General features: G+C 35.4%; 1 protein-coding gene across 2 annotated transcripts in view; it reads right to left on the bottom strand.

The window, feature by feature from the left end:
- Positions 1 to 2,474, bottom strand: part of rnf34b (ring finger protein 34b) — a 48,422-nt gene extending 45,948 nt beyond the window's left edge. For both annotated transcript variants that reach the window (XM_079804297.1, XM_079804296.1), the window contains exon 1: positions 2,361 to 2,474. In XM_079804297.1, coding sequence (XP_079660423.1) covers positions 2,361 to 2,366 — 6 coding nt within the window. In that variant the 5' untranslated portion in view covers positions 2,367 to 2,474. The remainder of the gene's footprint in view (positions 1 to 2,360) is intronic.
- Positions 2,475 to 13,790: the final 11,316 nt, after the last annotated feature.

Here is a 13,790-nt window from a genome sequence, read left to right as displayed (position 1 = left end):
GTACCGCCCCATTGTTTAGACGTGTGGAGAAGGAGGATCGTTAACATTTTATTGTATGTTGAATGACATATTTAGTATTTAATGTATCATTGTTTTACCAGTTTTGTTAAAAAAGCGTTTGTATTAGTCTTCGAACGTTCGCTTAGTAAACAATGGGGCGGTACTTCCGCCCACGTTCGGCGTGACCTTTTCAACGTACGTTACGTGATGCCTGGCTCATTGCAGACCAGCACAAGACGATCAATTGTGGTTAAAAAGTATATACATTTGAATTTTTTTTTTTAAATGACCAATCGTTTCGCTAGATAAGACCCTATTCCTCAGCTGGGATCGCGCAGTACCATTTGAAGCACTTCAAAGCCCTTTGAAACTGCATTGATGTGGACGTTCAACATATTGGTTGCAATTGAAGCCCATTGTGTGGAGAAAAATCCTGAAATGTTTTCCTCAAAAAAACAAAGACATGGACATCTTGGATGGCATTGGGGTGAGTAAATGATCAGGACATTTTCATTTTGAGGTGAACTAATCCTTTGTGTGCATCCATCAACAAACCCATGTGTGTGTGTTTCTAATTTATGTGCACATACAGTGCACATGCAGGAAATGTATTAATAACAATGCATACGTTAGCCCATCATGCGAATGACTGATGTAACATTAAAGTTTGCAAAACAAATCTTGCTCCATCCTTTATCTTTACTCAAAGTAGTAAGAACGACAGACAATCTGCATTAATAAACACAGTTTTAAGTAATACTGCAGCCCACAGCAGATTTACAGTAGTTTTACAGTAATAATGTGAGTTAGCCGGTTAGCCAGATACTACACAATATGAAAGCACAATAAACACATTGTAGAGCACAGCAGCTTCTCGACATGATGCTATCAGTATCCACAGGAATCAGTACCAATATGCTAATGTTTCGTCCACACGTCACAACGAAACGGCTTGGGATTCATTTCATTGACTCAGAGTCGACTCCTATTTTTGAGAGACAATAACTTTATATATGGTGCACTTTCAGATTTGAAACCTTGCAGGATGTTTTCATTCACTTAGAACTAGGTTACACACTACATGAAAGGTCATTTTCAAAAATCCATAAGAGGGGCACTTTAATGAGAGCCATCATCTCTGTCTAAACAGATTTTCTCACAATAGGAATCAGTCATTTTCATCTTCACACTGTTCAGCATACTCCACTGACATCGCAGTAGTTCATTAGTGATGTTTATGTCCATTTATACCAGCCTGGCCAAACATTTTCATCACTATTCTGATGTCATATTTCACAATCCAATATTTTAGTCACTGCGGTCTGGACTGCTGGTCCGATTATAACTGCTCCACCAGACATCCCAAATAGAATCACAATCATTTTCATCACAATTCCGATGCCATAATCACCATGCCACAACTATGCCATGACTGTCTGAACTGCTGGTCTAATAACACCTCAGCCAGATTCTCTTTTTATATTATACATGTTCATTCATAAGACTAGCAATCATCACAATCAGAATCACATTCGTTTTAATATAGGAGAAACTGTGTGAATTGCTATATGCTTTGATATTAGCCCCACAATCACTATTATTTGTATCACTGAACTGACGTCATAATCACTATACCACCATTAAATTGTGACGTTATAGTAGGGGAAATCACTTCTGCCCCTCGTGACTGTCTAAACTGCATGCCGATTTATACGAGTAGCAATCGTTACGATGATTTTCATCACTATTCTGACGTCATAATCACTACGCACGTAATTACATAGGGGAAACCACTTCTATCCCGCCTAGCTGTCTGAATTGCTGGTTCATTGATATATGCCTGGCTGTTATCACATTCTGACGTCATAATCACTTTGCTATCATTTAATTGTGACGTTTTAGTAGGGGAAATCACTTCTGTCCCTCATGACTGTCTGAGCTGCTTGTCCATTCATATCAGCTCATCCAGCGACTGCTGGCAGAGACTATCCTCCAATCTCATTAGAGAAGTGCTGCGATAAACTGGGTTATGATGATCACTGCTCGTACACTCTGTTCCGAGCGTCCACTGGACAAACCGAGCTGCACCTGTCCTGCTATCTACAGATGCCGATAGTATCAAATCTCTTGCTAAATGATCATATGCCACCCAAGCAACTCGTGCAGAATGAGGAAGAACAAACGCGTTGCTATTTGCGGAGTCATTTGATGCATCCAAGTGGTGCAACTCTTAAGAAGTCTGACTGTTGACATATCAAACGTCAACAGCCTACGGAAATAAATGATGTAGTTGTTTCCACGCAGATGACAAACCTCGTCGATACCAATAGAAAATCTGACATTTATGTATTTTTACATACCTTCATTGCAACTCCCGTCCGTGAAAACTGTCGAATTCTACAGTGGTTTTCATTGCAAGGACGCTCAGGAACACTCCATTACGTCTTCTCTTTCTAGCATCCTTGTGTGTGTGTGTAGAAAAGAGGATAACGTAATGGCAAAGCGCGGATCCGCCAATCCTGAAATAGCAAGGCCCGCTGGTATGTATAGCAGCCAATCGGCGTTGCGTTTGCCGGCGAGTGGGCGTGTCTTAGCGCCACGCATGTGTGCAGGCATCAGTTTAATGCAGCGACACTGTAGTGTGACCCTTTAACTGCTTTCCCAACAGTGGAAGCAGATGTGTTAAAAGCTGATAATTATGTCCAGCTCTGATTTGCTCATTTCCCTAGCCGTGCTAATTAAATTCTCACTCTCATTTTCAGTAACACGGAAACTGTCTTAATGTGCGAGTTATTCAGTGACTTCCAACAAAAGGGAATTTCTGTGCTCGTCTGGCGCAAACAATTTGGATTCTGACATTTTAAACAACTTTTTATGATATCCTTACGGTATTTAAATGTATACATATAATGTATAAATGTGACAAATTACTGTAAGCTACTTTTGGTTTTACCTGTGTAACGTCCGACGAAAGCGAGCTGTTTGTTGCTATGGTTACCTCTTCAGGTGAACGCGCTTTCGGTTCTCGAGCGTTTATTTAGTGAGCTCTGGTCAACTTTTAATATACATTTTGTGGTTACTGAAGACATTTAAATGAGTGTGATAAGAACTGTCTGCTTGTTTGTTTGGTCTATAGCTCACACTGGAAAGTGCTGGAATGTTTTATTAGTGGTGAGGTATTTCACAATTATTAGCTAATCCTCACACACAGCTGTTCTTAAATAGTTTAAAACTGAAACACCATACGTTTCTTTTTTCAAAACTCATCACCTTAGCTGTTTTGTAATTTTTTTTTAACCATTTATCAACTCATTTACACAAATAACTTATTTAATTAGGCTAGTTTGTTATTGCACAAATATAATAAAACGTTTGACAACATTATAAATCATAAAAACACACAAAGCAAAACAAAATGGATAAAGGGCCAGGGGTAATATAAATTACATTATATGAATTAGAGGTGTCTTCACAAGAGGCACTTATTAGCAATCAGGCAAAATGTCACAGAGCATACAGTCACATGTACATTATAGGAAAGAATGAATATTATAAAATGTACATAATGTTATGGATTTTAAGGCTTTAACATTGCTGGAGGTATATATTGTATCTAAGTAGTACTTCAAATCTTTACAAAATATATTAAATAGGGGCATTACAGACAAGAAATTGCACTTATGTAAAAAAAAAAAAAAAAAAAAAAAAATTGGATTTATTAGAAAATATCTGTCCTTAAGATTCTTATCAACATGATAAAAAACAAACAAAATATCCTTGCATGACAAAGAAAAATTGTCTACATGCGCAGAACATATAAATAAACAAACATTTTTTATTTGTTATATAAAGATTCACAGGGTACACCCGATGTAGCAATTTATAGGATACCTCTTTAACCATATTCGCAATTAAATATTTATTGGGTAAAGACCACACATTTTTCCAGGGAATATTATAAAAATAATTACTCCAGTAAAATACAACAGAAGGGACAGTAGTTATATCATTCTGGAAGAGATGTCGAATCTCTGTTCCTGAGAGAAGGACTGCATGCAAAGCAAATGTTCCCTGTCGGTGTTTCACAGGGATTACTCATGGAAATAACAGAGGGTAAAGACTCCGAGTTTTTTAAAAGTGCAATAGCTCCACTGGGAATGGCGTCCATGTGGCAAAGTCACGTGAGATGACAGGAATACAATATTTTGTTAAGAACTCAGAATAAGAAAGCAAAGGATCATTATTATTTAAAAGCTGAGAAACTAAAATAATATGATTTTTAAACCAAACAGGAAAAAAATATAGATCTATTTTTATAACAGATATCCTGGTCATTCCAGATATAATAGCGGTGGGGACTGAAGTTTTGTTTATAAATTAAGTACCAGGCCAACAGCAGCTGTTTGTGGAAGTTTGATCATTTAAGTTTAGAGATATTATAATTACATACCAACAAAAAGGGGAGACCACCGACTTTGGAGCAAACATAATTGGGAATAGCATTCCAAAAGAAATCAGAATCATTTAGAAATCGCCTCACCAACTTATCTTAAATGTATAATTTAAGGAAGAGAAGTCAAGAAAATGTAGACCCCCATCATCATAGCTTTTTATAACGACAGACTTTTTGATGTAGTGTCTTATGCGTTTCCAAATGAAGTCAAAAAGCATTCTATCGACCTCACCACAGATGGACTTGTCAACACACAAAGAGAGAGCAGGGTTATCCTTGAAATACCCTCAGCTTTGGCAAGGAGTGCACTTCCTCTTAAAGATAAGTCCCTTTGGAGCCAGGAATTTAATTTTTTCTTAGCTTTATCCACTACTGGATCAAAGTTTAACCTATACCGCTTGTCATCTTTACAAATTGTTATGCCTAAGATTTGAGATTTAACAGGGATATTATAAATTGAAGAGGCAGAACATAATTTTATGGCGAGCAGCTCACATTTATCTTCAAAGTTAAGCCATAGCTTTTGAAAATACTTTAATATGGTCAATAGCAACAGGGATCTGTGAATCATCTTTTAGAAAAAGAGTGGTGTCGTCAGCTAACTGGCTTATTGATATGATTATGATTATATATATATGATTATCAGCTATTGATACCTTGTAAACTACTATTCAGCAGATAAGAGGTAAGGTTGTTTTTATTACTATTGTTATTATTGTTGTTATTATTGTTATTATATTATTATTGATATTAGTATTGCAACTGTACTGTCAATACAAAATATTATCATCAACATATTTAGTATTACTATTATTACTGTTGCTATTATTATTGATATAAATGTTGTTATTATTATTGATTTTTTTTCTGTCAACGCATTCTTTTTTTAAATTTTGTATTTTTTATTTATTTATTTTTTATTATGTATTTATATATATATATATATATATATATATATATATATATATATATATATATATATATATATATTATTTTTTGTTGTATGAGTACTACTACTGTTGTTATTATCATTATTATCAATATTATCTATTATTATTATTGATATTACTATTGCCGTCAACACAACTTATCACCATCTTTAGTATCATTATTGTATTATTACTGTTATTATTATTACTGATATTACTGTTGTCGCAATCACAAAATATTATCATTATTATTATACATGCTATTACTATTTAAATACTTCCACTGTTACTATTATTATCTGTCATTTCTGCTTATTTTTCATTGCTGTTATTATTACTGCTGTTTTATTGCTGTTTTTGTGTTTTGTTGTTGTGTTCTGTGTTCACCCTATGTTGTAAGTTTTGCACTCCTAAATAATAAAAAATAAATAAAAAAGATAAGAGGTAAGGAGCTGAGCGGCTATTAAAAATAGGTAGGGTGAAACCGGGCAACCCTGGCAAACCCCTCTGAAGACTTCAAATCTGGGAGAAGTATACCCAGTACCCAGTTGCCATTTTTGTACAGCGTTTGGATAGTTTTGCAAAAGAAATCACCAAAGCCAAATTTGTGCAGAGTTTGTAAAATAAACGTATGTTCAAGAGAATCAAAAGCTTTATAAAAATCTAAAACCAGCTCCTCATTAACCAGCTCGGCATAATCTAACAAATCTAACACAAGGCGAATATTATTAGCAATATGCCTCTGGGTTTCATCTATAATTGAGCCCAGCACACATTTAAGTCTATTGGCCAATATCAAAGCCAAAATTTTATAATCAGAGTTCATAGGCAAATTGGACGCCAGTTATCTATAAGTATATGATTATGATTATATATATATATATATACATTCCGAGCTGGAATGTCTTTCTTAGGTTTAGGTATTAAAGTAATTAAGCCTTGTGATAATGTTGGAGGGAGTGTTTTAAATTCAATGCTTTCTAAATAAGTCTCAAGTAAGAAAGGTGCTATAGGCTACATGCCCTAAATAAAATAATTCAGTACAAACGCGTTATTGTTTAACAATAAAGTGAGAAAGCAGGTCATCTAGTGGCCAGATGAGTGAAAGACAATCCATACAGACACTGCACTTTGTTGAAATCAAAATCATTTAAAGGGATAGTTCACACAAAAATGAAAATTCTGTCATCATTTACCATCAACTGTTTGGTTAGCAACATTCTTTAAATTATATTTGTTTGTGGTCAGCAGAAGAAAGAAATACATAGAGGGTTAGAACAACTTGAGGGTGAGTAAATGATGACAGACTTTGAATTTTTGGATGAACTGTCCCTTTAAGGAGCCAGATTTCTTCTGGAAGCATCTTAGTCTCTGATTAAAGGGATAGTTCACCCAAAAATGAAAATTAGCCCATAATTTACTCACCCTCAAGTCATCCTAGGTGTATATGACATTCTTCTTTCAGGCAAATAAAATCGGAGTTATATTACAAAAGTCCAGGCTAATCCAAGCATTAGAATTGCAGTAATAGTGTCTCTGTTTTTGAAAAATATCCATATTTTAAACTTTATCAATTAAACTTTTGGCCGACCGCCTTCCGTGGAAAAGTGTTGAATGTTGAAAGTGAAACTCAAGATGCGTACGTGACGTCATGACGAGCCTTTCAACAATTTTTCCATAAATTGAACAGGGAAGGCGGTCGGCCGAAAGTTTACTTGATAAAGTTTTAAATATGGATATTTTTCTTACACAAACGCATCAATTTGCTTCAGAAGGCCTTTATTAACACCCCAGAGAGCATGTTATTTGATGGGCGGATGCACTTTTTATGGACTTCAAAAACAGAGCAACTATTACTGCAATTCTAATGCTTGGATTAGCCAGGACTTTTGTAACATAACTCGTCTGAAAGAAGAATGTCATATACACCTAGGATGACTTGAGGGTGAATAAATTATGGGCTAATTTTCATTTTTGGGTGAACTCCCTTTAATGTAATACAAATTCAATATAGGCTATTTTACAACAATTCAATATAAAACATAGATGTAAAATACATTTGCACACGTATCTCGTAAAAAAGAGTTTTACATTTAACATATATATATGTATATAGTACAATTTTAATGAGATTTGATATGCAAATGAGTCTCAGAGTGTTACAGATGCAGTCACCGCAGCCCACAGGAGAGAAAATGCAGTGGTTTATATCCACATTGTTACTCTCACACTCTCAACCCTCAGTGGAGAAGACACATGGCACACTTAAACTGTACTGCTATCTTGATAATAGATAGATAGATATCTGAGGCAGAGAGAGAAAAGCAAAGTTCATATCATATAGCTAGTATTAGATTACAAGAAAGATTGCATTCACTTTTGACAAGTGAAAGAAGGTGGAACGTTTGCCATCTGTCAGAGTGAAGTGATGCATGTTCTTGCCAAAGTAAACAAACCTGAGAAACAAGTGGGCAAGTCACAGTTTTTCTCAGTCGCTTTGGAACATTTCTTGAATTATTCTTAAAGGGGACATATTATTCCCCTTTTCACAAGATGTAATATAAATATCTGGTGTCCCCAGAATGTGTCTTTAAAGTTTCAGCTCAAAATACCTCCCAGATCATTTATTATTGCTTGTCAAATTTGCCCCCATTGGGTGTGAGCAAAAACGTTTTAGTGTGTCCCTTTAAATGCAAATGAGCTGCTGCTCCCCGCCCCCCTTCCACTGGCTCCTTTACACGAGCTTTGGCTACTCCATCGACAACAAAACGAATCTCACTCAGCTTACATGTTTGAACTAGCGTCAGACACAGACGGAGATACTCAGGAAGAGGTTGCAACTTTTAGACTGCACCTGGACGTTTCTGAATGGTTAGTGGATACATGATTTATGTAACGTTAGTTGTTGTTGAGTTACGTTGATTCAACTCATCGACTAGCATGTGCCGTCATGTTAAAGGGTTAGTTCACCCCAAAATTAAAATTCTGTCATTAATTACTCACCCTCATGTCGTTCGACACCCGTAAGACCTCCGTTCATCTTCGGAACACAAATGAAGATATTTTAGTTGAAATCCGAAGGCTCAGAAAGGCCTCCAGTGGCACAATGTACTGTACAGTACACTCTCAAGACCCATAAAAGGTAATAAAGACGTCGTTACAAAGTCCATCTCACTACAGTGGCTCTACAATAACTTCATAAAGCGACGAGAATAGTTTTTGTGTGAAAAAAAAATGCAAAACTAAATAACGACTTATACAGTATAGTGATGACCGATTTCAAAACACAGCATCATGAAGCTTCGAAGCGTTATGAATCAGTGAGTCGAGCAAAAACTGCTGAAATCACGTGACTTTGGCGATTTAAAACGCTGAATCGACTCACTGATTCATAACGATTCGATGCATTTTTGGGTGAACTAACCCTTTAAGAATGACTTCAGTGCCGTTCTTTGTTCTTTTCTCAAAGAAAACCTTAACTCCAAGTCTACCAGAGTCGCGGCCAAAGCCGATTCGAAAAACCGCTGTTCGCCAGATTCTTTGTTTACAAGTAGCACGCGGAACTAGGGCTGGGCGATAAAACAATAACGATATGTATCGCGATAGAAACGTAATCGATATCAATAAAAAATATGTTCGATATTTTTTTTTTCTTCGTAGGAAGAAGGAAGAAACCAGAGGTTGCGAAGCAAGTTTGGTTGCATGAACAAAGGCACTCGCTCTCTGGTAACCAAGCAACGTAGGGAGTGACAGTCTAATAGCCAATCATGTAACTGTATCTCTTTTTGGTTGCGCCATATTGTTGTCTCGTGTTGGATTAATTCTACTGTAAGCAGAACCGGCATGGAGTGAAAAGTGGAAAATGAGTTCTGCAGCGAGCGAGGAAATTGTAGTCAGACCAATGTTGTCTGCAAATTCTGCAAGACTGTCGTCCATACAAAGACTGGTAATACCGCAAACTTGTTTTACCAGCCTTGTTTATACTTTCGTCTGGCTCCGCAGAGCGAGCCTCCGCTGACAGCGCGCGCACGCCTCGTTCGTTTGGGGACGTGTTAGTACTCGACGCGCTCGCCGTTGCGCTATTCTTGACTTTGGCTGAATTCGAAATCAGCCCCTAAACCCTCAATCTCTCTTCCCTACTTTAATCCACTAATGGTTCACTTGAAGGCAGGGCTTGACATTAAGCCTGTTCACACGCTTAAGTAAATCTGTAATTCACTTGTCCGAGTAAAACATTTGCTTGTCCGGATTTTTTTTGTAAATATAATCTATACTGAAGCAATATTCTCACCAGTGTTTAATCAGCTTTGACATATTTAAATATGCATATTTGTCATATTTGTACCTTTTTATAAAGGGCATTTTTCCATAATCGTATTAAATATAGGATATGCTTCGGCTTTCCTTTTATATTCTTAAATTTGATCAATAAATTAAATTAGAATAAGACACTATAGGCTGTTACCAATCAAATTAAATCATTTACACTGAAAAATTACAACTGCATTAAATAATGTTATGAGATTATTTTAAATATTTTTGAATATACAAAATAAGAAATGTTGGAAAGATGAAACTAAACCACCAGTAGGTGGCAGCATGTGACCGTCTTAATGAGCGAGTCATTTAGTCGATTCAGTGAAATTCTTCATTCAAGAATTTGGTCATTGAATCTTTGATTCAAAACGCTGAATCATTCACTAACACACACTGTTTCTGTGAGATGTGTTACGGTTCTGCTGTGATATTTATTTGGAAGTATTTTCGCTGCTGAAATAGAACAAAAACAGTCCATATTGCTTCTAAAATGTAAGTGACTTAATGTTAAATTGTTTATGGAACTGGCGTATGAAATCAGTGTCATTTTCAGTCATGATGGTATTCAGGAAAACAACACTCTTGTTAGTGTAATGTTGCTTAACTGTATCATATGTTATAAATATAAAAACTGCACAATTTTAACTATGTATGAGCGGCGCTCATTTGTTTTCGATTTTCTCGTCGAGAGGCTGCGCGAGCCTCAACAGTGCAACCTTGTTAACGTCAGTTAGTTTTATATTATTATCCACTATCGATCTCCACTTACACTAACTGAATGCAGAATCATTATTGCACTTTGGTGATTCCCTAGTTATTTTTTGTTTTGACGTTTTAACCAGGATACTTGTCCGTCGGGCAAGTAAAATTGTTTTTCACTTGCCCCTTCAAAAAATCCACTTTTCCCGGACAAGCGGACAAGCGTTAATGTCGAGCCCTGCTTGAAGGTGTTTGTACATCGGCTGTACACTCGTTATTGCGGTGCAAAGTGGAATAGAATGAGTGCACTCAATAACATCCACTATCGTTTTGGACACCACTACAGATGGCTGTCCCCTCAAATAGCGCCCTATTTAAGGGCATAGGGGGCGATTTCATATTCAGCCTTTGAAACTACATGGAGAGGCAATGTTACTCTGCATCAGTGCCTTATGACAAAGCATCTTAATGGTAACAGTTACAAAGAAATAACGGAGGCACTGCACCTTAATGTTAAAAGATAATTTAGACCTGTGTTTATATTTTAATTATTTGAGTGTTTTCCATGGTTGTGTGGACATTTCTGCCTTTATAATTGAGGGGATTATATTCAGAGGAAGGTTACGTTTAAAATAAATATTTTTCTCCTGGTCCTTATTTTAAATAGGTCATAAAAATATCAATAATTATCGATATCCGATATGAAACACTTATATCGTGATACAGTTTTCAGCCATATCGCCCAGCCCTACGCGGAACCGCGTCAACTCTGCCGTCATTATGTTAAGCCCGCCCACCGACTCTATACAGGATGTGATTGGCCTGACCAGAGTTTGTTTTTTCCAGCTCGCACGCCAACGAAGAGTTGCTAGACGACCCTGGCTGCAAATTAGATTTGCTGCCGCTAGTGTGCGTCTAGATTTGTTGGATAAGAAAATTTGGACTAAACCGATCTATTCATATGGATTCGTTTTACGATCTCTTTATGAACTTTTTGAAGCGTCAAAGTGGTAATTGAGTTGCTGTCAATGGAGGGACAGAAAGCTCTCAGATTTCATCAAAACGATCTTCATTTGTGTTCCAAAGATGAACGAAAGGGTTTGGAAGGACACGAGGGTGAGTAATAATGACAGAATTTTGGGCCAAATTCCTTACAGTGAAGCTTTGAAGCAACCTCTGTGAGAAACTAAATCAAACAAGTGGAAACAAATTTTACAGACACATATAAAAGACACATACATTTTTTAAAATTGTATTTTATGAATGTTCTAGACTTTATTTGCTGTCATCTTGGAAGATATTTTCTTTTTTAAGGCCCACTCACATGTTATAGTAATTCAAACATTTGTCCAGCAGGAGGCAACATCGACCATAAAACGAGAACCTTCAGCAGGCAATCTGAGAGTTTAACCGTAAATGGAAATTGAAGCACTGAATGAAAGAATGCCAAACTGGGGGATTATCGTTTCAGAAGTTACCCAAAGCATTCATAACCTCACCTTAAAAACGAAACTGCTTTAAAACATACTTTTCATTTGATGAGGTTACTTCCATTGTTGATATATCAATGAATGTTAGTGTGTCACGTGTTCAAACTGAATAAATGAAAAAATTTTATGTAATCATCGTTAAATCCGGCCTATTATTCAAAATTGTTAGTCATTTGTATTGTGAATTAAAACCACAAATGCTCATGTTGTGTCTGAATAAACTGCATGACAGTGTGTTACACAAAATTTCTAAATATCAAGAGTCACACCAGTCCAGTTTAGCTTCCCCAGAATTTTCTGGTTTTCCAGGAACACTATGGACTTGTAGTTACATGCTGAAATTCCCTAGTTTCCCTGGCTTGTTGGTATTAAGCCCATAAAAAGTAAAACCGTCAGAGACTTGCACCCCAGAGACAGGCCTGGACCATTTGTCTGGTCATAAAGACAGAATTTTGCAACCGAGGTCATTGAAAGATGTGAAACACATGGAACAAATCAACCACAAATGCATTAATTTATGTCTTTAAACACCTTCGTCAATCATCTGGCACATCTGCACTTCACACATGAGGCCTGAAGCTGCTGTTTCCTGTCACTGCGTGCGGTTAGGGAGTTGAACGTATCAAAGGTCATTGACATTTTCAGGGTTATTAAAACCAACAAACTGCTTCAAACTCGCTACAGATGTTTTATTCAACACTCACCAGATTTTGTGCAATAATTTAAAAACTATGCATCTATAAATCATTGTAAATCACATTATGTTTAAAAAATGATATATAATATTTAAATCATCTATAAATTATAGCAGTGTAAGTCCTGGGATGATAAAATCAATTATGTGCAAACATGTTATTATTTATTTAAACACACCACACTATATTAAAAGATAATGTATAATATTTTCATTTAAATCATCTCTGAATACATTTGAGCAGTGCAAATCACAGGATTACAAAATCTTGTTATTTGCAATAATTTTACTTTTTATGTATCAATTTATAAACCTTTATACACAAACACATAGCATTATACAAAAAAATTATGTATAATATTTTCATTTAAATCATCTCTGTATACATTTGAGCAGTGCAAATCACAGGATTACAAAATCTGTTTTTTTTTGCAATAATTTTACTTTTCAATTGAATTTAAAAATATGTATAATATTTTAATTTAAATAATCTGGAAAATCCCAGGATAAAAAAAACAATGTTGTGCAATAATTTTACTGCTCATGTATTTATTTATACCTTTATACATAAAGACCACCTTATATTAAAATAATAATTTACAATATTTAGTAACACTTTACAATAAGGTCTTATTTTTTCACATGAGTTAATGCATTTGTTACAGTATTTATTAATCTTCGTCAACATTAGTTAATAAAATTACAACTGTTCACTGTTCATGTTAGTAGATTTTAATAATGTGTTAGTAAATGTTGAAATTAACATGAACTAAAATTTATAAATGCTGTATTGTTTATTCTTACTAATGAAAATATATAACTAACGAAACCTTTTTGTAAAGCGTTACCCAATAGTTTCATTTAAATTACCTTTAAAGAAATTCAAGCTGCTGTTAATTTATTTATCAATATGTTGCATGAATAATTAAGGGAATTATTATGGAAAATTAATTATTAAGGGAGGGAAATTAATTAATCCTAATTTAGTTGTTTCTTAAAAGCTATTCACATGTTTATCATATTGTTCTATGATTTAGGAGCCATGTGAATGAAACCATCCTACATCAATATAAGAAGAAGGAGAAGTTACAGAGTATGTTTTTTTAAAGTAAACTAAAATAAAAAAAGAGAAGGCTACATTAGTGAATTAGAGCTCCATATATGGTGCAGAGATCCAGAGGCTGCCTGTGAAAGCCGTCAGCTGTTGA

The sequence above is a fragment of the Gobio gobio genome, assembly GCF_949357685.1.
Source record: "Gobio gobio genome assembly, chromosome: 22".
Classification (NCBI taxonomy): domain Eukaryota; kingdom Metazoa; phylum Chordata; class Actinopteri; order Cypriniformes; family Gobionidae; genus Gobio; species Gobio gobio.
Note: the sequence above shows the minus strand (reverse complement) of the source record. Positions and strands in the feature narration are given on the sequence as shown.